The sequence below is a fragment of the Anastrepha ludens genome, chromosome 4, assembly GCF_028408465.1.
Source record: "Anastrepha ludens isolate Willacy chromosome 4, idAnaLude1.1, whole genome shotgun sequence".
Classification (NCBI taxonomy): Eukaryota; Metazoa; Arthropoda; class Insecta; order Diptera; family Tephritidae; genus Anastrepha; species Anastrepha ludens.
The window spans coordinates 61,200,151-61,227,422 of NC_071500.1; the positions used below are offsets into that span (position 1 = coordinate 61,200,151).

General features: G+C 37.3%; 2 protein-coding genes across 2 annotated transcripts; both read right to left on the reverse strand.

Moving 5' to 3' along the window:
- Positions 1-18,662: 18,662 nt before the first annotated feature.
- On the reverse strand, positions 18,663-19,421 carry LOC128861553 (selenoprotein F). Its single transcript, XM_054099758.1, has 3 exons — positions 19,307-19,421; positions 19,132-19,247; positions 18,663-19,054 (listed from the first exon to the last, which is right to left on the reverse strand). The coding sequence occupies exons 1-3, from the start codon at positions 19,343-19,345 to the stop codon at positions 18,679-18,681; spliced, it is 531 nt and encodes a 176-aa protein (XP_053955733.1). The 5' UTR covers positions 19,346-19,421; the 3' UTR covers positions 18,663-18,678.
- A 5,410-nt stretch (positions 19,422-24,831) lies between these two features.
- On the reverse strand, positions 24,832-26,342 carry LOC128862592 (neurofilament heavy polypeptide). Its single transcript, XM_054101316.1, has 3 exons — positions 26,235-26,342; positions 25,018-26,174; positions 24,832-24,949 (listed from the first exon to the last, which is right to left on the reverse strand). The coding sequence occupies exons 1-3, from the start codon at positions 26,244-26,246 to the stop codon at positions 24,937-24,939; spliced, it is 1,182 nt and encodes a 393-aa protein (XP_053957291.1). The 5' UTR covers positions 26,247-26,342; the 3' UTR covers positions 24,832-24,936.
- Between the last annotated feature and the right edge of the window lie 930 nt (positions 26,343-27,272).

A 27,272-nucleotide genomic window follows, 5' to 3' on the forward strand; every position in this document is an offset into this window, starting at 1 on the left:
ACAGAAAACTCTAGGAATTAAGCTCAGAAGCCTAAATTCTTTACTACATCGAAATTCTCATGTTTCTCTCACTTTACTCAGCTATCTTGAAACCGATATGGACATATGGCATTCAACTTTGGGGCACTGCAGCTAACTCCAACATCGAAATACTTCAAAGATTCCAGTCGAAAACCCTCAGTAGATCTCAAACGCCCCTTATTATATCAGAAATGTACAAATTCATCGTGATCTCAAAATACCCACAATAATTGAAGAAATAAGAAACTATGCCACACCACACAACTCTCGACTTTAATCGCAAGACCAAAGACCTCTTATATTAATAAATTAGTCTAAATTATTATTGTACTTTATATAATTAGTAAATGGTTGCACTACTGGGTGTATTCCATAAATGTTTTTTCTCTTAAATGAATTAAACAGCTGGAAGTAAAAATATTGCTTAATGTTTAAATAAAACAAGGAAAAGGATTAAAAGAAATCTTAAAATCAATATTAATGGATCAATATTTCTTAAAGTAATGATTTTAAATAATAATATTAATACTACCCCAACAAAATATTCAATATCATAGAATAAAATTAATCTAAAAAATGTTAATATTAAATACAAAGCCTTCTCGCCTTTTATATAATGAATTTGCATGAAATAGTTTATATTTAGTCCAACCATTCATCCCATCCTTCAATTAAAAGACTAGTGCTTATGCTATCTTTGCACAGTCAAGAAACTGCGGCCAATTAAAATTAGATATTCAGCGGGCATGTTAGACTTTTAATATAATTGAAAGAGACATGTTTTGTTTAAATTTCTTCCCTTCTTAATTGGCGCAATAACCGCTTTCGCGATTTTGGCCGAGTTTAACAAAGCGCGCCCGCCGTTTCTTTCTCGGGCTAACCGGCGCCAATTGGACACACCAAGTGAAGCCAAGTCCTTCTCCGCCTGATCTTTCCAACGCAAAGGAAGCCTTCCTCTTCCTCTGCTACCACCAGCTGGTACCGCACCGAATGCTTTCAGAGCCGGAGCGTTGACCCAGCCAACGTAGCCACTGGATCTTTATTCGCTGCGCTATGTCTATGTCGTCGTAAAGCTCATACAGCTCATCGTTCCATCGCCTGCGATATTCGCCGTTGCCAACGTGCAAAGGTACAAAAATCTTGCGCAGAATCTTTCTCTCAAACACTCCAAGCGTCGCCTCATCGGATGTTGTCATCGTGCACACTTCTGCGCCAAACGTTAGGACGGGCATGATGAGAGTCTTGTAGAGGGTTAGTTTTGTTCGTCAAGAGAGGACTTTACTACTCAATGGCCTACTTAGTCCAAAGTAGCACTTGTTGGCAAGTGAGATTCTACGTTGGATTTCAAGGCTGGCATTGTTATTGGTGTTAATGCTGGTTCCTAAATAAACGAAGTCTTTTACAACCTCGAAATTATAACTGTCTACAGTGACGTGAGTGCCGATACGCGAGTGCACGGACTGTTTGTTTGATGACAGGAGGTACTTCGTTATGTCCTCGTTCACCACCAGACCCATTCGCTTTGCCTCTTTATCCAGTTTGGAGAAGACAGAACTAACTGCAAGATTGTTAAGGTCGATGGTGTCGATATTGTCGGCATACGCCAACATCGTTTGGTATCAACCGCCTCGGAGAGGTTCTTCCCAATTCTGACGGCGCTGCTGGTGTTCAGCAACGTCATCTTGCATAGCCGTATTCGTTTTGCGGGGATACCAAATTCAGACATCGCGGCATACAGGAAACTCCTTTTCGTACTGTCGAATGCAGCTTTGAAGTCGACGAAAAGATGGTGTGCGTCGATTCCGCTTTCAGGAATCTTTTCCGGGATTAAATAAAAACATATTTTAGACAAAACAAAAAATATTTTTGATAAACTAAATTATTAATATATTTAAAAAAAAATATTGCAAGAATCTTTGGTTCATATTTAAAAATAACATCTTTTCTATTCTCTTTGGCTGAATAGAGCTGCGCTTCTCGCTTAATATTTGACCCGATTTCGAAAAAGTCCTTTCAGATGGTACAGAAGAAGCCATAACTGATAAATATTTATCAGCCAAGCTCGTGAGCTCCGGGTATAGAAATGCCCGTGCTTGCCACCATTTCAAAGGACACTCATTTCGAGATATAATTCTTTCCTCAAAATATTGCCTCAATTGTACTTAATAATACTGCTGCTAACTACAGAGTTTGAAGCTGACACGGACGTCGCCACAGCGTCAAAATCTTTCCAAATTGAATTGTTATCAGCGTCAGTGTTGCTAGTAGTTATATGTAGCTAACGTTGACTCAGTAGGTTCTATAGATTGCTGATGAAAGTTGAACTCGTTTTGCAGCTCAGTTTTCAATGCATCTTTCGCAGACTCATAACTTGATAAATCCAACCTAAATGCCAGCTTCTTAAAACGCGGGTCTAATAGTGCTGCTTTAGATAACAATTCTTAAACCTACTTTTATATTCCGTTAGTATTTTATTTGCAAGTTTAAACTGACCAAAATTCTGGTCATACTTTCCGTCGAAGCCAGGACCATTTAAACAGTCACCTTTTTTTCTGAAGACATATTTAGCATTCTCCAATTCTACTTTCAATTTTTTTTTGGACTTCGGAGTAGTGAGAATCCAACAAAGTATTGCTGAATATATATCTTGAAGGTTATTTTACAACTTCGTTCTAAGTAATTAATAAGATTTTTAAAACCCGCGTCTTCAACTACAGAAAAAGGCTGAATGTCTTTAACTATCATTTTAAAAATTAAATCAATAATTGTTTTTCTCTTACTACACCTATTGGACGTTTATTAAAGGCATTTAAATTAGTCTGCTTCGAATTGGTTTCATTTGTTTTATTTACAAGATTAGTTTTAGGATTAGACTCTGCGCTTGTTGAAGTTGGTGGTATAGGACCTTCCAGGCCTAGCGCATTTGACTCGGAGCACAGAATGATGGTTTCATATGTAGGTCTGTGTTTCTTCATGAGATGCTTTTTCAAATTTGTAGTACAGCCACCTTTCACGGAATACAACGAACATTTTTCCTTATCGTCTTTAGCCTCCGTGAAAAAACCCCATAGTTTACTCCTTTTCTTATCCATTGTACCAGTAAAATTATGCTCTAAAATAGAAACAATAATAAGTGTAAACAATTTATAAACAATATGTTCGTACCTTTCATATATTAAATAAATAAATAAATGTTCGTACCTTATTCCAATTTCAAACTTTGAAGCACCAAAAGCACTGAAAAACTTTTACGAACGATTAACTTCCAAATTTTAATATAGGTACTATAATAACAAACAAACACCAGTCTTTGTAACGAATGTTTTTAAATTCACCGAATGAGCGCGTATGCGCAAACAAACGTACATCAGCAAACGTTTTTATACACGTACATATAAACTTATTACCTACGTGAACTGAACTCATACTACAAAAATTGCGAGTAACGGAATATATTCGTGTGTAACGTTTCGTTACTCGGTACTAGAGAGCGCACCCGTTACTCAGTACCCAATACATACAGTTCGCTTTAGCTTTACTGATATCAGCACAAAACGTTGATAAAAGATTGCGATTTGCCACCGAGCACATATCACTTCCCACAGAGTACTGCGATGACGTTATTTTCTCAAATGAGACGAAAATGATGCCCTACTACCAGGATGAACCCCAGAGAGTTTGGCGTAAGCCTCTCACAGCACTACAAAACAAAAATATTATCCCTACCGTAAAGTTTGGAAAACTGTCAGTAATGGTTTGGAATTGTATATCAACAATGGGAGTGGGTGAAATCAAAATTTTGGGCGAAATAATGACCAAGGAAGTATATCTTGATATTTAAAAAAACGAATTGACTTCCAGTATTAGAAAATTCGGCTTTGTTGACCTGGAAAATTTGATCAAATTTAAATACAAATACTATCAAGATAATGATCCCAAACATAAATCTTATTTATGCAGGTCCTGGTTACTCTACAACTGCAGCAAAGCTATTGATACTCCCGCCGAAAGTCCCAACCGAAAATTTGTGGGTTCATTTAAAAAAAAAAGTAGAAAAAAAATCGCCAACTAATAAAAGTGAATTAATAAGATTCATCAGAGAAGAGTGGGAAAAAATACCATTGGAATATGATATTCCGAAACTAATTAAATCAATGCGAAGTCGTCTTCAAGCGGTAATTGATGCCCAAGGAGGACATACAAAATATTAACCCCAAAAGACAGCATTTTTTGTTGTTTTCATCAGTTATGCAAAGATTTTTTTGACACTTTTTAAATACAGTAAACTCCTTTTTTTGTTGTTGTTTTTGTAATGGGTGTGTTTATTTAATAACTGTTGGCGCCTAATAGTCGCAGACAAGTACAGTAATGGAATGTGTGTATAAATTGTTTGTTTTCTTTTTTATTTGTTGTTGGAATTCTCGATCAAAGCTAAAATTTTAAATTTTTCTTCACTAAGCAAGGATATTCTGGACAAATTGTATATATTTATTTATTTATTTATTTATTAGAATTAATATATAATACTAAAACTAATACAAGAACGAGTACTAGCTGCCAGGGCCTACAACTCGGTAGATAGATAGAACAGTCTGTGTTATTATTAGCAAGTCATATTAAATCATAGTAGTTAAGTTACAATCTTTCAAAAAATTATTTAAAGCAGTTATATTGATGGTAGAAACCGTAGCCAGCAGAGCAGACGGTTTGGTAGATCCGAAGTGTTTTTTCCTGAAACTTTCTAAGGTACGACAATCGTTTAAAAGATGGTCAGCTGATGCGTTATTATCACAAAATGGGCATTGTTGTTGGGCACCTCCTTTGAGGAGGTGTTGGTGTGTGAGTTTAGTATGTCCGATTCTGAGTCTGGCGAACTGGCTTGATAAATATCGAGGTGTATTGCTTGGGTATAGAGATGGTTTGCGCCTGGCGTTGAATTCAGTATACCGATGCCTAAACGTATACCATTCTGCCAGCTTAATCGAGTCAATATGTTTTTTTATATGCCTATGTAAATCCTTCTCTGAATAAACTGGAAACAATGAGCTTGTTGCTGGCATAAGTCGAGCTGTTTCGTCGGCTCGCTCGTTGCCTCGGATGCCTTTATGGCCTGGTACCCACATAATGTTGATCCTTTTTAAGTTCCGAATACAAAGGTCTCTTATTTTGTCAACCAATTTGCTACTACTATAAATGTTTTGTATGGCTTTAATAGACGACATGCTATCCGTACAAATGAGGAATTTTCCTTTATTACTCTGCGCGAAATCTGCTGCTTTGTATATGGCCATTGCTTCCGCTGTGAACACCGAGCAGTGTTTAGATAACTGACCTCCAGAAATGAGCAATCCTTGTTGATTAACTACAGCGAACGTGGTGTTTGTGCTAGTTTTTGATCCATCCGTATATAAAAAATTCCAATTGTTGTTCCGGTAGTTTCTTTCCTGTTCTGCGAAGAGTTGTTGATAGGTCGAACTACTTGTCGTAGATTTATTAAGTGCGTGAAGCACGGTGTTGAAATTCGATTTATATAAGTTAACGCTACTTATATTTAAAGTTCATTCACTACACGCGTTTCCGCTGAAAGTTGATCCACCTCAGTTGCTCGATCTTTTCGCTGACGCTATGTCTGTAATAAACCGTGTGAACGGCAACAAGTGAAATTCCGCGAATATGGTCACGCGGCATAACAGGTGATTGAGGGAATGCATAGGTTAAATTAGCTTTAAGAAATTTTGTAAAGTTTAGTTGATAATTGACAAGTGAATAAATAACAAGGAGCTTGCTCCGAAAAAATAATTTTTTTACATTTCTCAAAATAAATGTAATTAATTGGCGCCCAACGTGGTAGGAGGAATTCGGCGCGAGTATTTGTAAAAAGGACAAGCAAGTCAAAATTTTTGCGTGCATAAGACGACCTCAAGTAGCTCGCCGCACCTCAAATAGCTTCAATTTTTAAGTGCCAAGACGACCTCAAGCAGCTCGCCGCGCACCACAAATGTGCCGAAAACTCCAATAAACCACAACAACTCCTGTAAAGGACAAGGTACAACCACGTCTGTAGACCAGTTCGCAGACAACCTCGCGAGAAGGAGTACTGATAGACCCCCAGTAGCTGAAATAGGCAAAAAGGACCCCCTACAGACTCTGTGTAGGCAACGGCGGTAACTATTTAAAATTAATTTAGAAATAAGAAAACCAGAAATTGTGGAAATTGTGTGAAAATAATTGAAAAAAAGTAGAGTTAAATTTTAAAAGCCCGATTGTTAAATTTAGTTACGAAGTGGAAAATAGTTTTATTATCCAAGGAAAATCCATGAGAGAATAATTAAATTGAAGAAATTAATAGTGAATTAATAAATTAAGAAATTAAATATAAAAAATAATAGTGAATAAGAGCTAAATATTTTGTAAAGTATTTCTATGAGCCAATTAAAGAGTTAAATATTTTGTAAAGTGCAAATTTGAAACAAGGGACTTTAGCTAAATTAAATTTTATAAAACTAATAAATTTGAACCAAATTTAAATTATCTCTTGACATTCAAAATGAGTAACCCAAATAATTTAATTAGACCTCCTATTCTTAATGCACCAATCCCTCCTAATCCTAACAATGCTATCAACATACCAGGACTGAGTGAACTAATTACGAACATTGTGAATAACGCGATAAGGAATACGAACAGTGACTTAGTAGGAACAGATCAAATAATAAATCCGGAACACCGTAACAATTTAGGCGAACTCGATAAAATACCGGATATAGTAAGATCAATTAGAGAATTCTCAGGAAAACAAGAAGAATTTAATTCTTGGAGGAAATCAGTAGAGCGTATACTTAAAATTTACGAACAGTCAATAGGTACACCAAAATATTATGGGAGCCTCAGTGTTATCAGAAATAAAATTATCGGCGAAGCTGACGCCGTACTGGAGTCCTATAACACTCCACTAAATTGGAAATCTATCTCGAAGTGTCTCACACTTCATTACGCGGACAAACGCGATATTCCTACTCTAGAGTACCAAATGACGACTCTTGTGCAAGGACACCACACTGTACAGGATTATTATCAGATGGTATATAAAAATTTGTCCCTCATCCTAAACAAAATAGGGTGTATGGAACTATCTAATGACGCAACAAATCTTTTAACTCAAACCTACAGGGACAAAGCCCTGGGTACATTTGTACGTGGTCTCAGAGGAGATCTACCACGCTTACTAGCTATGAGAGAACCAGTGGACCTGCCACAAGCGCTCCACTTATGTCTCAAGCTGGAGAACCAAAGTTTTCGCACCAATCATGCGTGCAACAATCAAAATTTTACAAAAAGATTCCAAAATCAACCACCACCGGTACCACAACGCAAGTTTACTCCTCAGCCATTTCAGAAACCTACCGTATTCTACCCTCAATTGGCCCACATGCCACAGCCTATAACAAATGCTTTCAGAAATTATAGCTTTCAAAAGCCACCCTATTTTAATCAAACCGATAACAATAATTACAATCCACAATTTGCACCACCGCGACCTTTCGGACCGAAACCACAGCAAAAACCTACACCAATGGACATCGACCAGACCATGCAGACAAAGAGAGTCAACTACATGAATCGGCCACCACCAAACCAGGCATTTCAAGGAAAAAGACCACCAACAACACAACCACAAACGCAGGAAAAACGTCAACGCAACTTCAACATAGAAACGGAACAGTATGAGGACTTTAGTCCTGAATCCGAACCAACATTACCTGAATACCTTGACTCGATTAGAAACTATAACATAACAGAAGACGACTTTCCTTCAGATTTCAACAACCAATTTAAAAATATGGACCTAACAGATATTCATTTTTTAGAATGAATGCCTCTTCATTGCCCTACATAGAGAGCAAGACAGGCGATGGTGAGGTCATAAAAATTCTGATAGACACAGGTTCTAATAAGAACTATGTGCAACCCCGACTAGCAAAAAAACCAATTAAAAACGAAACTCCCTTTAAAGCTAATTCCGTAGGAGGACATATTGATGTCACACACCATACTTTTGCAAACATCTTCGGATTAAAGGAATCCAATATAAAATTCTTCATTCTACCAACGTTAAAATCATTCCACGCTATAATAGGGAACGACTCATTAAAGGAACTAGACGCAGTAATACACACCAAAGACAATTATATGACTATTAAAAACTGTTTAAGAATAAAACTAAAGCAACAGATTTCACAAGATGTGAATTCAATCAATATACGGTCAGAGCATTTGACCCCAATCCAAAACTCAATGTTGAGAAAATTAACAGAAAACTACAAATCTTTATTTAGCGATCCAGACGAAAAACTGACGTTTACAACCAATGTAAAAGGTGAAATCAAAACAACATCAGGAACCCCAGTATATACAAAAAACTATCCCTATCCGATGTGTCTCAAAGACCATGTCGAAAAACAAATTGAGGAATATCTCCGCGACGGTATTATTCGACCATCTAGGTCTCCATATAACTCGCCTGTATGGGTAGTACCAAAAAAATTAGATGCGTCAGGAGAGAAAAAATACCGAATGGTGATAGACTATAGGAAACTAAACTCAGTAACAATAGCAGATAAATATCCAATACCCGAAATAAATGGAGTACTTTCAGAACTTGGAAAGAATAAATTCTTTTCAGTACTCGATCTAAAGAGCGGCTTCCATCAGATTCCCTTAAAAGAATCAGATATAGAGAAGACAGCTTTTTCGGTGAATAATGGGAAATATGAATTCACCCGATTACCTTTCGGTCTCAGGAATGCTCCTTCTATTTTCCAAAGAGCTCTTGACGACATTTTAAGGGATCACATAGGGAAACGATGTTATGTTTACATCGATGACGTTGTGATATTCAGTAAAGACCAAGAAACCCATTTTAATGATATTAAAACAATTTTTGATACCTTGAAACAAGCAAATTTAAAAATTCAGCTTGACAAATGTGAATTCTTAAAGACAGAAGTAGAATTTTTAGGTTTTATTATTTCGGAAAACGGTCTCAAAACCAACCCCAAAAAAGTAGAGTCAATAATAAATTTTCCAGCCCCCAAAACCCTGAAAGACTTAAGATCATTTTTAGGTCTGTCTGGGTTTTATCGCCGCTTCATCAGGGACTATGCGAAGCTTGCGAAACCCCTGACGGCCCTTTTAAGAGGGGAGGATGGACGTGTGTCCAAAAATCGATCCAAAAATATTCAAATCACATTAAATGAAGAAGCCTTAAGTGCTTTCGACAAAATCAAACTTTCTTTGACTACAGAAGATATAATACTAAACTATCCCGATTTTACAAAACCCTTCCAACTAACCACAGATGCATCTAACTATGCAATAGGAGCAGTCCTATCTCAAAATGACAGGCCAATCGTTTTCATATCTCGTACATTAAGCGAAACAGAAGAGCACTACGCTACCAACGAGAAAGAGATGTTAGCCATCATCTGGTCACTAAACAATTTACGTAATTATCTCTATGGGTCACGAAAAGTTCAAATCTTTACGGACCATCAGCCTTTAACTTACGCCCTCAGCAATAAGAATAATAACAATAAGATGAAGCGATGGAAGACCATCCTTGAAGAGTATAATTATGAATTATACTACAAACCAGGAAAGGCAAACGTCGTAGCAGATGCCCTATCCAGACTACCCCAAATCAACCATCTAACAAATTCTGAAAATGACAATAATTCACTAAGCGAAACTATCCACAGCGACATTAGTTCTTCGCATCATTTGATACCAATAGCCCAAGAACCAATAAATGTGTTCAAGAATCAAATTTTTCTTAAAATAGAAGAAACGTCATCTTATCAATTTCAAATTATATTTCCAACTTATCATAGGCATATCATTACTGAAACCGAATTCAACCAACAAAACTTAATAAATCTTCTGAAAAGATATCTAAACCCATCAGTTATTAATGGCCTTCATACTGACGAGAACACCTTAGGAAAAATCCAAGAGATTTACCCAATTTCTTTTAGCAACTGCAGAGTAAGATTCGCAAGAAACATAGTGAAAGATTTACCTAATGAAACAGAACAGAATAATGAAATAATTAAAGAACACAAACGCGCTCACAGAAATGGTCGCGAAAATAAAGCACAAATTCTAAGAAACTTTTACTTCCCACAAATGCAAGCGAAAATCGATAGAATCGTTAAACAGTGTAAAATATGCAAAGAACAGAAATACGAACGACATCCTACAAAACCACTATTACAATCAACTCCTATTCCTCAATATCCAGGGCAAATAGTTCACCTCGACATTTACCATACTCATAAAAAAGTAATACTAACAGCCATAGATAAATTCTCAAAGTATGCCCAAGCAAAAATAGTCAATTCTAGAGCAACCCAAGATATAATACAACCCTTGAGAGAAATCCTTTTAAACTACGGAATCCCCGAAAAAATAGTCATTGATAACGAAAAATCTTTGGGATCACACCCAATAACTCATTTGATAGAAGATCAATTTAATATAGCAGTTTTCAGAGCACCCCCTTATACCAGTACTGTCAATGGACAAATAGAAAGATTCCATTCAACTATAGGAGAAATCATGAGATGCATAAAAGCCGAGAAAATCCATACCTCATTTCAAGACTTATTAGAAAAATCCATGTACAAATACAACTACACAATTCATTCCACTACCAACCAAAAACCAATCGAGTTATTCTTCGGAAGAAGAGTATCAACAAATCCTTTGGAATTACAAAAAGATAGAAATGAAAATATTAATAGATTGAAAGCAAAACAAGTAAAGGATCTTAACTATCACAATAAAAATAGACAAGTTTTTAAAGACTATTACCCAGGAGATATTATATTTGTAAAAACCAACAAAAGAATAGGAAACAAACTTTCATGTAGATACAAAGAGGAAACGGTAAAAGAAAACAAAAATAGTACAGTTATCACTCAATCAGGCAGAACAATTCATAAAGGATTAATTAGGCAATAATAAAAATTTACATAAAACAAAATAGTTATAATTATAATCCTTATAACAAAAACTAACAATTTTCTGATTTCTATAGAAACAATATGACAGACAACAAGGACATCCTACTAATACTAACCATACTAATCATGACGACCACTAGCTTAACAGAAATGGAAATACTAGACTACTCTAAAAATCATTTAATAACGATCAATGACGGACAAGCTAAAATACAAGAAGGGACATTCAAGATAGTACACCATATTGACCTGGACCAATACGACAATTTTTTAAAAGACATACTAACCTACCTTAACAAGAATATTCCCGCTAACAACCTTTTCTACCCCATCCTTAAGTCTCAGATAGACATATCCTTAGTAATACTTTCGAACATAAAGCCAAAAATGGAATTTAGAAATAAGAGAGCTATTAATGCATTAGGTACGGCATGGAAGTACATTGCTGGTACTCCTGACCGCGAAGATTTTGATATTTTGAATAATGATCTAAACAAACTAAAGGAAAATAATAATGATCAAGTAATAATTAATGAAGTTTTCAATGAAAGAATTAACAACTTAACAACATTAGGAAATCAACTACTAAATTCGATAAGAAAAGACAATTATGTAATAAGTGAAATAACTCTGAATCTGGAAAGTAAAATAAGAATTATTAAAGAAGAATCAGTAAACGTTAAGTACGCCATTCAATGGGCTAAAATTGGAATTATGAATACAATATTGTTGAATAAAAAAGAAATTGAGATAGCAATCATGAAATTAAAAGAAGAAAGAATGCCATTCGCATCAGTTGAAGAAGCATTAGAATATGCAAAAGTTAACGTAATAACTAAGGAGTCAAGAATTTTATATTTGGTAAAAATACCACTAACAAACAATATTACTTATAAGAATATTATAATAAGACCAGTTAAGAGAAATAAAGAAATTACTAAACTTGATTTCGAAGAAATACTAAAGAACAAAAATGAAATATATGGAATTAAGAATAAATGTATGAAATACAATGAAATAAAAATTTGTGAGAGAAATAACATAATTAATATTAGTAACAGCACCTGCATCCCTCAAATACTAAATAGTAGAAAATCATTTTGCACAATAAGTAATAACCAACACGTACCAACAATCGAGGAAATACAGCCTGGGATAATCTTACTAAACGACTTCAATGGAACACTAAAAACGGAAAAAGAGCAGCGAACAATTACTGGTACTTATCTAATCAAGTTTCACAACACATCATCAGTGATCAATAACGAAACTTTCACCAATATCGAAATGTCTACGTTGACAGCAGAACCAGCGATCATACAGCCAACACCGCTAGAAAGGGAACGCATCAACATTTTATCATTAGAAGCCCTCAACGAACTACATATTAACAACACGAAAAAGATAAATCTGTTAAGAACAGATTCGACAATAAATAAGAGCGCAATGCTAGGACTAGCAATAATCTTCACAGCAATAATAATAACCTTCAAATTTTGGATAAAACCCACATCAAAAATAATCATCCAAGAAGTACCAACGGAACCATTCAAATTAGTCGACCTAAGGACCAGCACCTTACCGAATCTCCCAGATGCATCAATTAACACAAATAATAACCAACTAGGAAACGTCGTTAGTTATTCAAATCTTCGACTACATGACCTACCCTATTTCTAATAAGACGATCGAGGACAATCGTTTTTAAGAAGGGAGGAGTTAACGCTACTTATATTTAAAGTTCATTCACTACACGCGTTTCCGCTGAAAGTTGATCCACCTCAGTTGCTCGATCTTTTCGCTGACGCTATGTCTGTAATAAACCGTGTGAACGGCAACAAGTGAAATTCCGCGAATATGGTCACGCGGCATAACAGGTGATTGAGGGAATGCATAGGTTAAATTAGCTTTAAGAAATTTTGTAAAGTTTAGTTGATAATTGACAAGTGAATAAATAACAAGGAGCTTGCTCCGAAAAAATAATTTTTTTACATTTCTCAAAATAAATGTAATTAATTTATATAAACCACGATGGTTGGCAGTTTAATTTAGTGCAGCTCCTAGGTGGAGTTAAATCAATCTCTAAGCCATACGAAATACAGCGGCAAATTGTGGACTTGAGTCTATATCTACGTTTGTGTCGAAACGCCGATATGTAATCCTTGTGCAAAATATGATTAGTAGTAGAAAAGAGTTTCGGAATTAGTAGCCATGTCGCTTCGATTACACGTTCCTTTATAGTAGGGAGACCAGCTTCTGCCAAAATGCATTTTACGGGGGATGTTGGGAACGCGTTTATACTACGACGAACAGCAGTATGGTATGGAGCATCAAGTAGCTTAATATTAGTATTGGCAGTCCATCCGTACACAGGTAGACCGTAGTCTATCTTAGAAAGTATCATTGCTCTAGTGATATTGACTAAGGTGTTTGTATGGATTAAAGAGTGTTTGGATGACAAATACTTGAGTATATTGAGTCTGGCAGCTAGATTTTTTCTTAAACCTAAACAATGTTGCTTAAATGTAAATCTTTTATCAAATGTTATGCCTAAAATTCTTAAGAAGTTTACATTTTCTATATTCAAGTTATTAATATAATTGACAAAGTAGGGTATAAACAGTTACGTTTTTTACAAATATGCAATATTTTACATTTTCCAATTGATAGGTTTGCTCCGGAAAGCTCACCCCACGTATTTATGTCTGTAATTATGTTTTTAAATGTGTTGTTTACTTTAGTTAAATTCTTTTCTTTAGTAAAAATTACTGCGTCCTCTGCATAAACAGATAGACCTATGTTTCTATATTTTAAAATAATTTTATTAAATTGTTCAAATGCTATGACAAATAATACAACTGACAAAGGGGATCCTTGAGGGATCCCATTGTTGAGTGGGTGACAATTGGAGAGGTTGCCATTTATTCTAACCTGAAACTTGCGCCCAGTCATAAAGTTTTTAACGAGATTAAAAACCCTAGGACCGACTCTCCAAGCCTCAAGTTGAGATAACACCACATGAATCCCCACGCGATCGAATGCCCTTTCGAAGTCCGTCGCTAGAACAGAGACGTGACTTTTGGTTGAAAGTGCTTTAGACACGTAATGTTGGAGATGAAGCAGTGCGTCGGTTGTGCTATGTTTGTTCTTAAAAGCTACTTGATTATGGCTAATTAGTTTGCACTTCGTTATGTACCACATAAGCCGTTTGGCCAACATTTTGTCCAAAGTCTTACTAATGCACGAAATTAAAGAGATTGGTCGGTAACTATTGACGTCAAGTAGAGCTTTATTAGGCTTTAGTATAGGTATAACAACGGCCGACCTCCACACATGGGGGTAAACTCCGTTTAGCAAGATATTGTTATATAGATACAATAATCTATTTTTTGCAAATATCGGGAGATACTTCAACATGGAATACGAAATTCGGTCAGCACCAGGGGTTTTGCCTTTCGCATGAGTTAATGCAAATTCTAGTTCAATTAATGTAAATTCAGTTTCCAAGTGCCTTGCTTCACGGGATACGTGGCTTTGTCTATATATACTTGAAATAATTTCGTCTTTTTTTGAGCAATATTCACTTGAAAAATTGTAGTCTGCCGAATTTGTAGACCAGGTGTTGGCGAAAGCTTCAGCTATAATATTTGGGGATGTTAGAAAGGAATCATTGTGTTTTATGGCTTTAATAGGGATATGCGGGTTGCCGGTTAATGTTTTTATATCAGCCCATATCTTGCTAGGAGTGGAGGCGGGTGTAATTTTCGACGTAAATTCTTCTAGGCTTTTTCTTTTGGCTTCTTTTACGGATTTTTTAAAAATTGCGTTCGCTTTTTTATATTCTATCAAATTCGCGATGGTCATACAGAGTTTGTAGTTGTGCCAAAGTCGTTGTTTCTTTTGTCTCAACCTATTTAATTCGCTGTTCCACCAGTGGATGAAACGTTTGCCAGAGCTTGGCTTGCTCTGAGGTATGGCTATATTAGCAGCTGTTCTAATGGCCTTGGTAATTTTCGCCACTTCTTGGTTAACATTGGTGGTCGACCAACTTTGAAAGTTTACATTACATTCACTTTGATATAAATCCCAGTTAGCATGATCAAGCTTGAATTTAGGAACATGTTTTTTAATTATGAAGGTGCTTTGCAGTGTTAATGTAGTGAAGACTGGGTAGTGATCACTTCCGTATAGCGAGTCACTGACATTCCAACTACTGCTTGGACTAATCTGGGATGAAACTAAGGTTAGGTCGATGTGCGTAAATGTATTGTGCGTAGTGAAGTGCGTAGCCGATCCATCATTGAGGACAACTAAGTCTTCGCAGAAAACTAGGTTTTCAATTTTAGTCCCCCTTCTATTGGTAGTACTGGAGCCCCAGAGAGGGATCCAAGCGTTGAAATCCCCAGCTATTATTAACTGAGAGTTAACTTGGGATATGTATGATATCAATTCTTCACTCGAAAAGTCTTGAATCGGGGGTATATAAATATTTATTACTGTGAGGATTGAGTTTAAGTAGATTTCTAATGCTATAGATGCAATGTTAGTATTTATGGTGATTAGTTTGTGGGGGATGTGAGGCTTTATAAGGATGCCAACTCCTTGCTTTGACGACTGATTATTGGGTAAATTAGAGAAGTAGCCAATATATGTTCTTGGGGTAACTATATGTGAGTTGGACGTGAGAAAAGGAATATGCGTTTCTTGTATGCATACAACATCTGGATTTTGGTCATTCAAAAGCAAACATAGCTCATTAAAATTATTGTAATAGCCTTTCATATTCCATTGAACTATTTTAAGAGACATACCAAGGTAAAAAACGAGAAAGAAAAAAGAGTGGTAAATAGGTGTTCATGTTGGTTAATTATTTAAGAGCGCTACTCTCATCAGATATGCTCGATTGATGCGTAAATGAATTTTTGGGTTTAACTGTTTCCGGAGAGTGTAATCGTGGAAGATTAGAGAGAGAAGTTAATGGTGTCATATTTGTTGCTTCGCTGGGAAGATTAGCGAGTGAATGAGGGAAATTTGATATGTTTGGCGTAGTGCAAAGAGTGTGAGAAGTAACTGGCGATAGGTGCGAATTTATTGCAGGGTTGTTTTTTGCGTGTGAGTTGAGATTTGAATGCAAATTCAGTGAATGATGCGTAGGCGCTTGAATTTCGTGGTGAGTTTCTGGTTTTTGTTTTATATTTTCTGTTTGATTGTGATCTTTTTCATAGGTTTTATTCTTCTCCTTTTCATTGATTTCATTCGTTCTTGCTGTGATTGCCGAGTAGCTCATTGGGGAGAGTTCATTTGTTGTTGTTTGCTTTCTGTATATGTTAATTAAATGCTTCACGCAACGTGCATTTATTGTTTATTTTAATACGTAATATATCTCTTTGCTGCTGAAATTTTTTGCATTGTGGAGAGGAGGAGGGATGTTCCCCGGCGCAATTGGCGCATTTAACGCGTGAACAGTTTTGTGGGGGGTGTGGTGGGAGACTGCAGTTTACACAGCTCGGTGGGTTCTTGCAATGTTTTATCGTATGGCCAAACATTTGACAAGATTTGCACCTCATCGGGTTGGGAATATATTCACGTATTTTTACGTTATGCTAGGATATATCTATTTTGCTTGGCAAGTTGTAAAGGTCGAAAGTCAGGAGGACAACTCCCGTTGGTTTGATTACTCCATCCACGGTTTTTGTAAATTTGTAAGCTGACACCACATGGTGAGATTTGAGTTCTTCGACGATTTCGTTTTCAGGAATATTATTGAGGCAGGGGGCGAAAATGGTACCCTTCACATAGTTAAGCTGCTCATGTAATTTGCAAGTAATTTGGCAAATACCTGCTAGATTATTGCTCTTTATAAATCTTTCTGCTATAGACTTCGTTTTTACCAATAAGAGGAGATTACCATCTCTTAAATTAGATATTGATATAATTTCTTTACTGATAGCATTAAGCCCTCTGTGTACTGCGAAACACGAGTATGCGGAAAGAGGCTTGCCAGCGTCGGTTGATGCAACAACTACAAATTTCGGTTCTGATTTGTGGATAGTTGGTAGTTCAGGAAAATCGCTTTGAAGTTTCAAAATAGATATTTTCTTTTTCGCTTTCGGGCTTTCAGATAGTAGGGAGAAACGATTTTCCCCTAAAACGGGGGGCCCGGGGGCCATCACTGCGACACTTGTGAACTATATAGAGAATTAATATAGCAAAATCAAATGAACACGTGTATGAATGTAAGAAGCAGAAACTAAAAGGAAGAATGAAAATTCGCTGTTTAACCGAACTACTAGCGCAAATAGTAAAACTAACGTCCGAACGTTGCGAGTGATAGTCGGAGACTGAAATTGTATATATGTATGTATAAAACATACATAAATATTCTATTTAATTTTTGAATGCCCATGATCGCCTGCATTGAGGATAACTTTATCAAATACTGATTGGTTCGTATTTAGTCTGGTATTCTAAAGTCTTTTTACAGCTCCCTGGTGAAAAGATTTCAAAGGTGAGCTATTTAACAGACCGTTATTCGGCTGAGCGAATTTTACAGAATCAGCTGATGGGGTGACGTCATTTGAAGTATGTTTACAAAATAGCTTAGATTCTATTGGTGGTATACCAAAAAAATCAACCAACGATACTTCATTCTCGTCTGGACAACAACTGATTGGACGAGTGTGAGAATACATGTGAAATTATCGTGCAGAATTCGGCATACATATATGTAACTCAAGATTTAATGTATTTATGTATGTATGTGTGCAAGTTGCGTAAATTCAGTATATTTTCATTTCAAAGTAGGGCCAGCTAACGTAGTTAAAAATTGGTGTCAAAGCTAATGTTAAAAATACGCTACACCAAAGCTAAACCTTGGATAGAGATAAAGATAAGGAAACAAAGATAAATATACAAGTGAAATCGTATAAAACAACTAATTACAATGGGAATTATTGGTTGTTGTTGTTGTAGCAGTATCTTATTATTATTGGTCGAATTGGTTGATCACGTGTGATACTAGTAATTATAATATTTCAGCGAATATAAATAATATGTAGTGAAAATAGTTAACGCTAGTATTGACTTTGAATTTATGATTTTATTGGTTTGTTTTACATAGCTAATGCAAAGGTATGTACATACATACATTTACTTCGTAAATAACTGGCTGTAGTTCAGCATACCACTAAACGTCAGTTACATTTTATTTTTTTTTTTTAAGATGAGTGGGCCTAATAACAAATTTCCAATAAGACCAAAACTGAGGTAGTTTTACAGATTATTTCGGAATTAAACAAAAATACCTATACTTATATATACATTTACATACATTTACAAATTCTCTAATTTATGCCTGCTATTGAGTATGTTAAATTTCGTAACTACAAAGCAACTGCTGCGAAATGATATTAAAAATGTTGTTTTTGTTGTAGCAGCATAAACAATGCACATAGATGATTGAGGAATGCTGCTGGAGTGACGTGCCGTGGCCGAATATAAATGTGGATCGTCCAGGTAATGTAGAATAGACGGTACGGATAAGTATTTAAGTAAATCCAGATCCTATAAATGTAAGCACAGGAAGCTTAGAGGAATGAAGTAAATTTTGCTAAGCACGCTAAATGTATGTTCATTAAATTCGGTTCGTTTCAAGAAAATCGATATCCTCCTCTTCTACCACGCTATAAGCCATCTTCCCCTTATTTTTTCGAGCTGGGTTTTCTAAATGTGTCTCGAAGAATTCATCAACCGTATCCGTGTTCCATTTAGTTATCGAAAGTGTCTCCTGCACATTACCGCTCGCGTCCAGCAACTTCACAGTCGGATCAAGGCCACGCATATATTTGATTTGCAAATTCGAATATTTCGCCGGCCTTCCACTCTTTATGAACGCTTCAATTTGTGGATATGCACGGAACTTGCAAGTGCATACTTCAAGAATGGCTTTAGGCCAGCGCCGCTGGGCAGCCGGCAATTTATCGGGTGTACAGCACTCCTTACAATGTGATCTGCATATATACATGTGTCAATCGGCTCATTTAGTATTATTCTATAATAATGTATATTTAAAGGAATATTGACCTACTTTATCGCATCCAAACCGAAATCATTCAATTTCTCACAGGACGAGCACATCAGTTGAGCTTTGATAAATCCGAGTTCACGGCAATCTTGTGATGTGAATTCTGCTAAAATGCTGCACTGAAAGTTTTTTGTAGAATGAAGCATGCATATATTACACACAATTGTTTAATACTTACAACACATACTCCTAACAATAATAGAGTATATTTAAACATTTTTATAGCTTAAATACTTAATCGGAAAGCACGAAACACAAAAGACACGTACAAATTGAAATTTAGAAAACAACATAAATATTGTACATTAAACATACCTCGCAGTTGGCAGTTGCAGAAGATTTCACAGGGTGCTAGAAGATTTTACTTTAAATTATAATTTGCAAAATTTATAAAAGAAAGTCGGCAACATTCAATTGGTAAGGCACATGGAAAAATTGTTAAAAAAAGGGGTTGTCTGTAAAGTCGGTTTACTGACGATAGTTTACGTGACAACGTCATAAGAGAATACTGATGTAATGGTTGCAATTTTCAAAACAAAATTTTAAATTTATTTGTTTGATATTTTGTAGGGAGGAGTGGACGGGGGGCAACACTTGGGGACAGAGCCTCGATAACCTGCTCACGGATGGCTCGAAGCTGGACGGTAGGGTTGGAGGAGGAGTATTCTGTAAAGAGATCCACATCAAACTCAAATTAGGGCTACCGGACCACTGCAGTATGTTCCAAGCAGAGGTGGCCTCAATTAAAGAAGCCGCTGACTGGCTACTTACTTGCGTAATAACTGTTAAGATGGTATATATATTTACTCCGATAGCCAAGCGGCAATTAGGGCCCTAGGCTCTATTATGGTGCATTCGAAGCTGGTCAGAGAATGTCTGGTCTCTCTCTCGATTGTATCAGAATTCTTCCGCATAAAGATAATTTGGGTACCTGGTCACAGTGACATTACAGGAAACTGGGAAGCCGACAGGCTGGCCAGACAAGGGACCTGTGAGGTAATGTGGCCGCGAAAGGAGAGGATCGGGATCCCCTTGACAACCTGCGCTCTAATCCTGGGAGGATGGGCTTTGCACCATCTCAGCGAGCGCTAGGCAAGTACACGAACGTGTAGGGTCGCGAAGTCCTTCTGGCCATGTTTGGATAGGAGGCGTTCGAGTGATATTCTGGGGATGACAAAATCTCATGTCTCAAATTTCGTGAGCATCCTCACGGGACACTGTCCGCGAGGTATACATGCCGTGAGACTCGGAATTTCTTCGAGTCCGTTTTGCGTCAGCTGTATGGAGGATGAGGGGGAAGCACCTGCTCCTTAGCTGCTCAGCTTTCGCGGGACTAAGATTCAAGCATCTTGGTTCTCACTTATTTTCTGCGCCTGCTGATATAGCAGGTGTTGATAACAAAAATCTGATGAACTTCATCAGCAGCATAAAGAGGTTAGCACAACCCCAGACTAGTCACCGTTCGTAGCCCACAAACACTCAACCTTCCCCATCCCTTCCCTTTCTCCTTCACCTCTTTCCCCCTCTTTCAATGGTATCACAAAGGATGAACCAAACTTCTTTCGTCCAAGTGGGCCCTATTCTCTGGGCAACCATCACTACCTAACCTAACCTAGATATTTTGCATGGATATAGAGAAGGAGGTAAATGGAACCACAATGGAATATGTCAAGTTACATTTACACAAACGTGAAAAACGACGAAACATTTATCAAATTCATGAAAGATATGTTCAACTTCGATTGCGCATCAGACGTTAATAAGGCAACAACACTAAGAGGCAGCATCATCGATTCGACTTTTTCTAGACACTTTACACTCGAAACACTCCCTTTCATTTCCTACTTTTTCTATCATCGTGCTATTTTCAACAGAGAAATGGAGCATTACCATGCACACAGGAAGAAGGCACATGCAAATACAAATAGGTATGAACTTATATACATATGCGCATATACATACATATATATGCTCACTCAAGTAGGAGAGAGCCAGATGTTGAACGTTGCCGAACGCGGGGCCGATTGTGGTCTTTGACGTTCGTTCCGCGCTCTCGCTTGCAGTTCAAGCAAGGTAACGACGCATGAGCAAGATAACGACGAATGAGCAAAATAACGTCGATTGAGCAAGATAACGACGTATTACAGCCGGCTTAATCGAATTATAAGACGTTATCACGTCAAAAATCAACAGGAATGTCAATCGTTTTATATTGGCCCCAGTATAAAAGATCTGAAGGAGCGATATAATTTGTTTTCTCCGTTCAAAAGTTATTAACAAAACATATGGGTCTGGTTGAGTATATGACATGGGCAATTTTAAGCAAAATATAATGACTTATTTAAAGAAACTTGGTGGAGTGTTAGGGCGTGGTTCAGGAACAATCTTTATAACTCTCAATTATTCCGGAAATAATAGTTTTGTAATTATTTGCCTTCAAAGTGCACTCGGGAACTTTACTATAGATTTCCACATTATAATATTATATATATTTTTATCAACTTCACTTGAATTCACAAAATATGCACTCACACGCGTAGTTTTACATATTTTTATCTTTGTATTCGAAATATTTCACTGAAAATTAAATGCAAATGCATTTACCAATACCAACATTTTCCAATTTTGAACTGAATATATATTATAACAATTCATTGGAACTGACATCAGTATTGTGTTGCCGGATGCCTGCAAATGAAAATAAAAATATGAACAGAAATGAAATATTTTAGTTCAGTTTTGATGATGGGGATGGGGATTATTGTATTAAGGCCGCCCACGTGGAAATGAGTTCTATGCAGTCGACGCTCCTGTAAAATTAAATTGTATATGTTTATATTTTCAAAAATGTTTGTCAATTTTAAACTAAAGCAACTCCAACTTTCCGCCAAATTACACAACTTTAACAATAAATTACTTAAACACTATAAGCCTCCTGAGGGTGCGGTTTTCAGTTTGAAGAGATAGATATTAGATATTATTTATATTTAATATTATATCTAAGTATATTAACTTTCGTGTGTTTAGTGATTGAATTTAACAACGTTACAAGAGTGTTTTTTGTTAACAAATTTTGAAGGAAGAAAAAATCCTTTCGCTCAATCTGATTATTAGTACTGGGATCCATATGTATCGATTTTTGTTTTTGGATAAATTGTTCCATGTGCCCAAAAATATATCACTTACTCAATGTTTGATTAGAAGCAAATTAAAAAAAGAACATATGCCATATAGTGAGTGGCATATTCTTCCAATTATTATAAAAAAAATTAACCACATAAAATTTTTTTGTATATAATTGTTTTATTTGAAAGAGCAAACATTCCTTTTTTTAAAGAACACAATTTCATTCCTGTGGCTGTCTCGGCTCCTGGGATTCAGATTCTGGGCGAAGCATATTTTGCACTAAAATTATCAAAGACGCCGCCAATGTGAGCGTTGTAAAAAATACCAATTAGCTACCAAATATGCAAAATGGCAGCTCATTGGTTCACAATCGAATTGCTTTTCGATTGGCAATTTCATTACAGTTGACCATTAAAAGTCATCAAAAATTTAGTGTCCAGGGTCTAAGTAATGAAATTTTATTCGTTAATTTTAAATTTCATCCTGCCACAAGTAACACATCTACACATACATACATATGTATTCAAGCACGCATAACCAAATGCATTAAGACATAAAGATAGTTCAACAAAAGGCAGGTGGACCCACCACCACATCCCCAGAGTGGAGGAATAGCTTAAAAGAAAGCTCGAAGAAGTCGATTACTACCTTCCCCAAATCTCTAGCGGTTAAGGATGTTTTAAAGCATACCTTCATCGCTTTTGGTATGATGAGACTCCATACTACAAGTCAGGAATCGACAACGATGGTGGGCATGTGCTTTTCGTATGACCCCGTTTCAGAGGACTTAGGAAAACTCTTGAAGATAACCTCTGCTGTAGCGCAGCACTGGTGCTGAATAGCAATGCCTGCCGACGTCTACTGAAGTAATGCAGCAGCGAACAGACAAGGCAAAGGCGTGAACGGCCTAGTAGCGTTGGACTTGAAGAAGGCTTTCGACACAGTCAGCTATTCCACGCTACTAGATGATATTTATCAGTCGACACTCCCGCCAGGGCTGAAGAGATGGTCGACCAATTATTTGAGCGGTCGTCACTCGTCAGAGATTTTTCGTGACCAAACTTCGAAACAGAGGAAGATCAAGCAAGGTGTTCCGCAGGGTGGTGTCCTTTCACACTTGCTGTTCAACTTCTACATCTGGAAACTCCCCCAGCCACCAGAGGGAGTCTCCCTGGTTCAATACGCTGAAGACTGCTCGATAATGGCCGTCGGGCAATGACATCGATGGACTGTGCTCCAAAGTGAACAACTACCTCACCGACCTTTCTCGCTTTTTCACTTCTTTACCACCTGGACAAAGGAGTTCAAACTGCCCCTCAAGGTAAAAGTCGATGGCACACCAATTCCGACTGTAAACAATCCCAAAATTTTGGGTGTAACCTTCGACAGTTTGGTGTCCTTCTCTGCGCACACAAACGCAATTGCCACTAAAGTCCAAAATCGCAACAAGGTCCTCAAATCGCTTGCCGGCAGCACTTGGCGCAAAGACAAAGAATTGTTGCTATCGACATTTAAGGCAATTGGTCGGCCGGTTCTAAACTATGCTGCGTCTGTCTGGTCGCTTGGAACCCGTGACTCGCAGTGGATAAAGCTTCAAATATGCCAAAACACAGCGACGGGTTGCCTCCTGATGCCCCCAATACAACACCTTCATGACGAGGTCCATATGCTATCTGTCAAGGAGCATAATAAACTGCTCAGCAAGCAGTTCCTGTTGGGGTGCTACCGCAGGTTTCACCCTTGTAGACACCTGCTTGAGCCAGAGCCTTCTCCTAAGCATGTCAGGAGACACCTTTTAAGCTCGTTCCCACGACAGTCGGTTCTACGTAACTGGAACGACCCGGATTTATATCCGACCAAGGACTGTCACTTCAGCAGCATTCCTCGTAAATGCACGGGAATGTTTATGCTGCTACAACAACAACAAAACCTTTTAAGCTACGCCGACGACATCCAGGACAAGACTAACAGACATTAAACGACATTCACTGGGAGACCATTATCACCTTCTTAAGCTCCCGCCCACCGAATGCCGTTATTGGAGTCCAACCACCACCTACAGCAGATGAAGAGCTCCACGAAAATGCGGGCAAACGATACTAAACTGAAAACTTACCTCTCTATGGTATGGACAGGAACATGGCGGGCGGGAAAGTACTGATACGACAGGGTTGGCTCTCTCCACAAATGATTTAAACAATGAGTGGCAATAAGCAGGCGCTACTTGCGACGTATTGCATCAGGACAGACACGTCTTGCACGCATGCCGCCTCCCGGCGATATATCATACTTAATGGTAGTACCGGGGGATCGATACTTTGGCGGTAGGAGGTTTAGTTCGGGTTAAAGACCCACACAGACGGGGCATGGCTTTCGATGCTTTCTCCTCGTAAAAAAACACATACACATACAATTGTAGGTAAGAATATGTATGTATTACACCTGAAGAAACTCTTATCAGCACAATCGAACAAATCGGAACTGAAAATTTTGTTGTTGTAGTAGTAAAATTTTGTAAATTTGTTTGGCCTCTGAAGTGGCAGTTTAACATATTTTTATGGTAAAAAATGAAGTTCGTTATTATTGTTTAATGTTTAAATATGTACACGTTTTATTCATGCTCAACTATGTATGCGTTTAAAGTGAAAATGCAACACAGTGTCCCCATGTGTATGTACCTCTCTACTGTTTTGGCCTTTAATGAAATAGAAGAATTTGAAATGTTTACAGATGCACAAAGAAATATGTTAGTGTCTTATTTACCTGGAAAATAACTCAGCAACAGGTACAGGGTGTTTAATGGCAATATCACTCTCGTTAGCCGGACTTTCATAAGCAATGATCTGAGTCGGTTTAACGCTAGCTAATTGATCCAGTCCAGGTGTGTGATTTGGAGCTTCAATAGGCGAAACTGGCTCTTCTGTCTTATCATTGGATTGATGCTGCTGCTGCGCAGGCTGCACATCCGCTGCCGGTTTAATGTCTAACTTCTCAGTATGTACTTCTGCGGTTGGAGGTATGTGAGATTCATGAAGCTGTGAATGCAGTTCCTGATGGATTTGCTGTGAATTTTGAGTGGATGTTTGCGACGCCGTTTCTTTAGAATCCTCATCGCTCTCGCTGCTTTCAGATGACTCACTGTCATCATCCTTTGGGCGATGTTCGTCAGGTTTTTCTTGTTCGTTTTTCTTTACGTCAACTTTATAATCATCGATTGCCTCGCTTTTTGGCGACTCTTCTGGGTGGTGGTATTTTGGCACTAAAGGTACTGGTATATCACGTTTAACTGGTGCAATTTCATGGGTATTTGGCTCCAATGTCGGTGTGGCTTGTTCTTCAGGTGTAATTTCAGGCTGCGCTTCAGCATCGTGCGGCTTCTTGTCTTCGTCATAAATTAAAGGTGTCACCCCAGCTGTAGAAGCTCCAATGAGATGTGGGTCCACTTGTCGACGCTGCCGTGATTTTGGCAAATCACGTGCTGGTGCTGGTGTCTGCACGTTACTACTGCGTGAATGCTTGGGATTTTCCTTTTTCAACGCTGGTTTATGAGCTGATTTTATTGTATCTCTACCTTGCTCTTTTCCCCGCTTTTGCCGACGATGAATAGAATCAGTTTCTTTACTATGTTTTTGGTCGGATTCCGGTGACTCGTCTTTTCCTACTTGACTTGCAGGGTGCACAGTTGGTGCAAATCGAGAAATATGATCATATGGGTCATCTTGAGCTTCTCTTTTATGCTTTATAATCTCTTTTGGATCCGTGATCTTAATGATTTTCTCATGAGGCTTAGGGTCACTTGGTACATCAGGATTGATGGGACTCGGACGCTGTAACAGTACACTATCTCCTTTGTGTTCATGCGAGGACTGTTGTGATGTTGGAGCTGCAACGCAGCATACTAGCAAACTGGCTAATATAATCTATATGTTTCTAATTTTATTAGTCTCACTTTATGGCATAATAAAAAATGAACAACTTACTAATTTCCGCATCGTTTGGAACCTTTAACTGTAACCTTCGCAATATCAACGGATACTGTTTTTGTAACCAAAATATCGTGGCTTTTATACATGAACAGAAAGTTAAAGGAAAATAATTTAAAACGGAAAACCAACAAAGCCAGTGGAGAAGTGAAAAAATGTTTTACACTGTCGTGATGTGTTTACTCAAATTGTTAACCTTTCAGTAATTTGCGCTAATTGAGGCATAAAGTATTTGGTTCGAATACGATGCGCATTGGAAAGGGGTAGTAAAGCATTGCTTTCGAAAAGAAAAATTAAATATCAATATGAATTCAGGCAGATTATCGTATTTGTATATTAAACTAAAATTGATATTTATATTTTGACCTAATTTTGGAGATATATATGTAAATAGTATGTCCATATATAAACGGCTTGTACACTTTTATCGCGGTTTCCCCCTTTTAATATATAAGCAACAGTGTTAATAAGTGGAAAGTTAACAATCTTCTCAATCTGTTTGCAAACGTCTGTCTATTGTGTGCATACATGTATGTGAGTGCATATGCTTGTATCGTATGGACTTAAGTATTTATTGATTAACATATTTCCCCAATACCAGCAATCGGTTATGTAATGAATCACCACTTAGTATGGTTTCGCTAAAAACCTTTTCGAATGCCTAATTCAACATTTCAGGTCCGCCGTTGGATGTACGCAAAAGTATAAATATTATAAATAAATAAATAATTGGCGCGTACACTTCTGTTAGGTGTTTGGCCGAGCTCCTCCTCCTATTTGTGGTGTGCGTCTCGATGTTGTTCCACAAATGGAGGGACCTACAGTTTCAAGCCGACTCCGAACGGCAGATATTTTTATGAGGAGCTTTTTCATGGCAGAAATACATTCGGAGGTTTGCCATTGCCTGCCGAGGGGCGACCGCTATTAGAAAAATGTTTTTATTAATTTTGCTTTCACCGAGATTCGAACCAACGACCTCTCTGTGAATTCCGAATGGTAATCACGCTCCAACCCATTCGGCTACGGCGGCTAAAT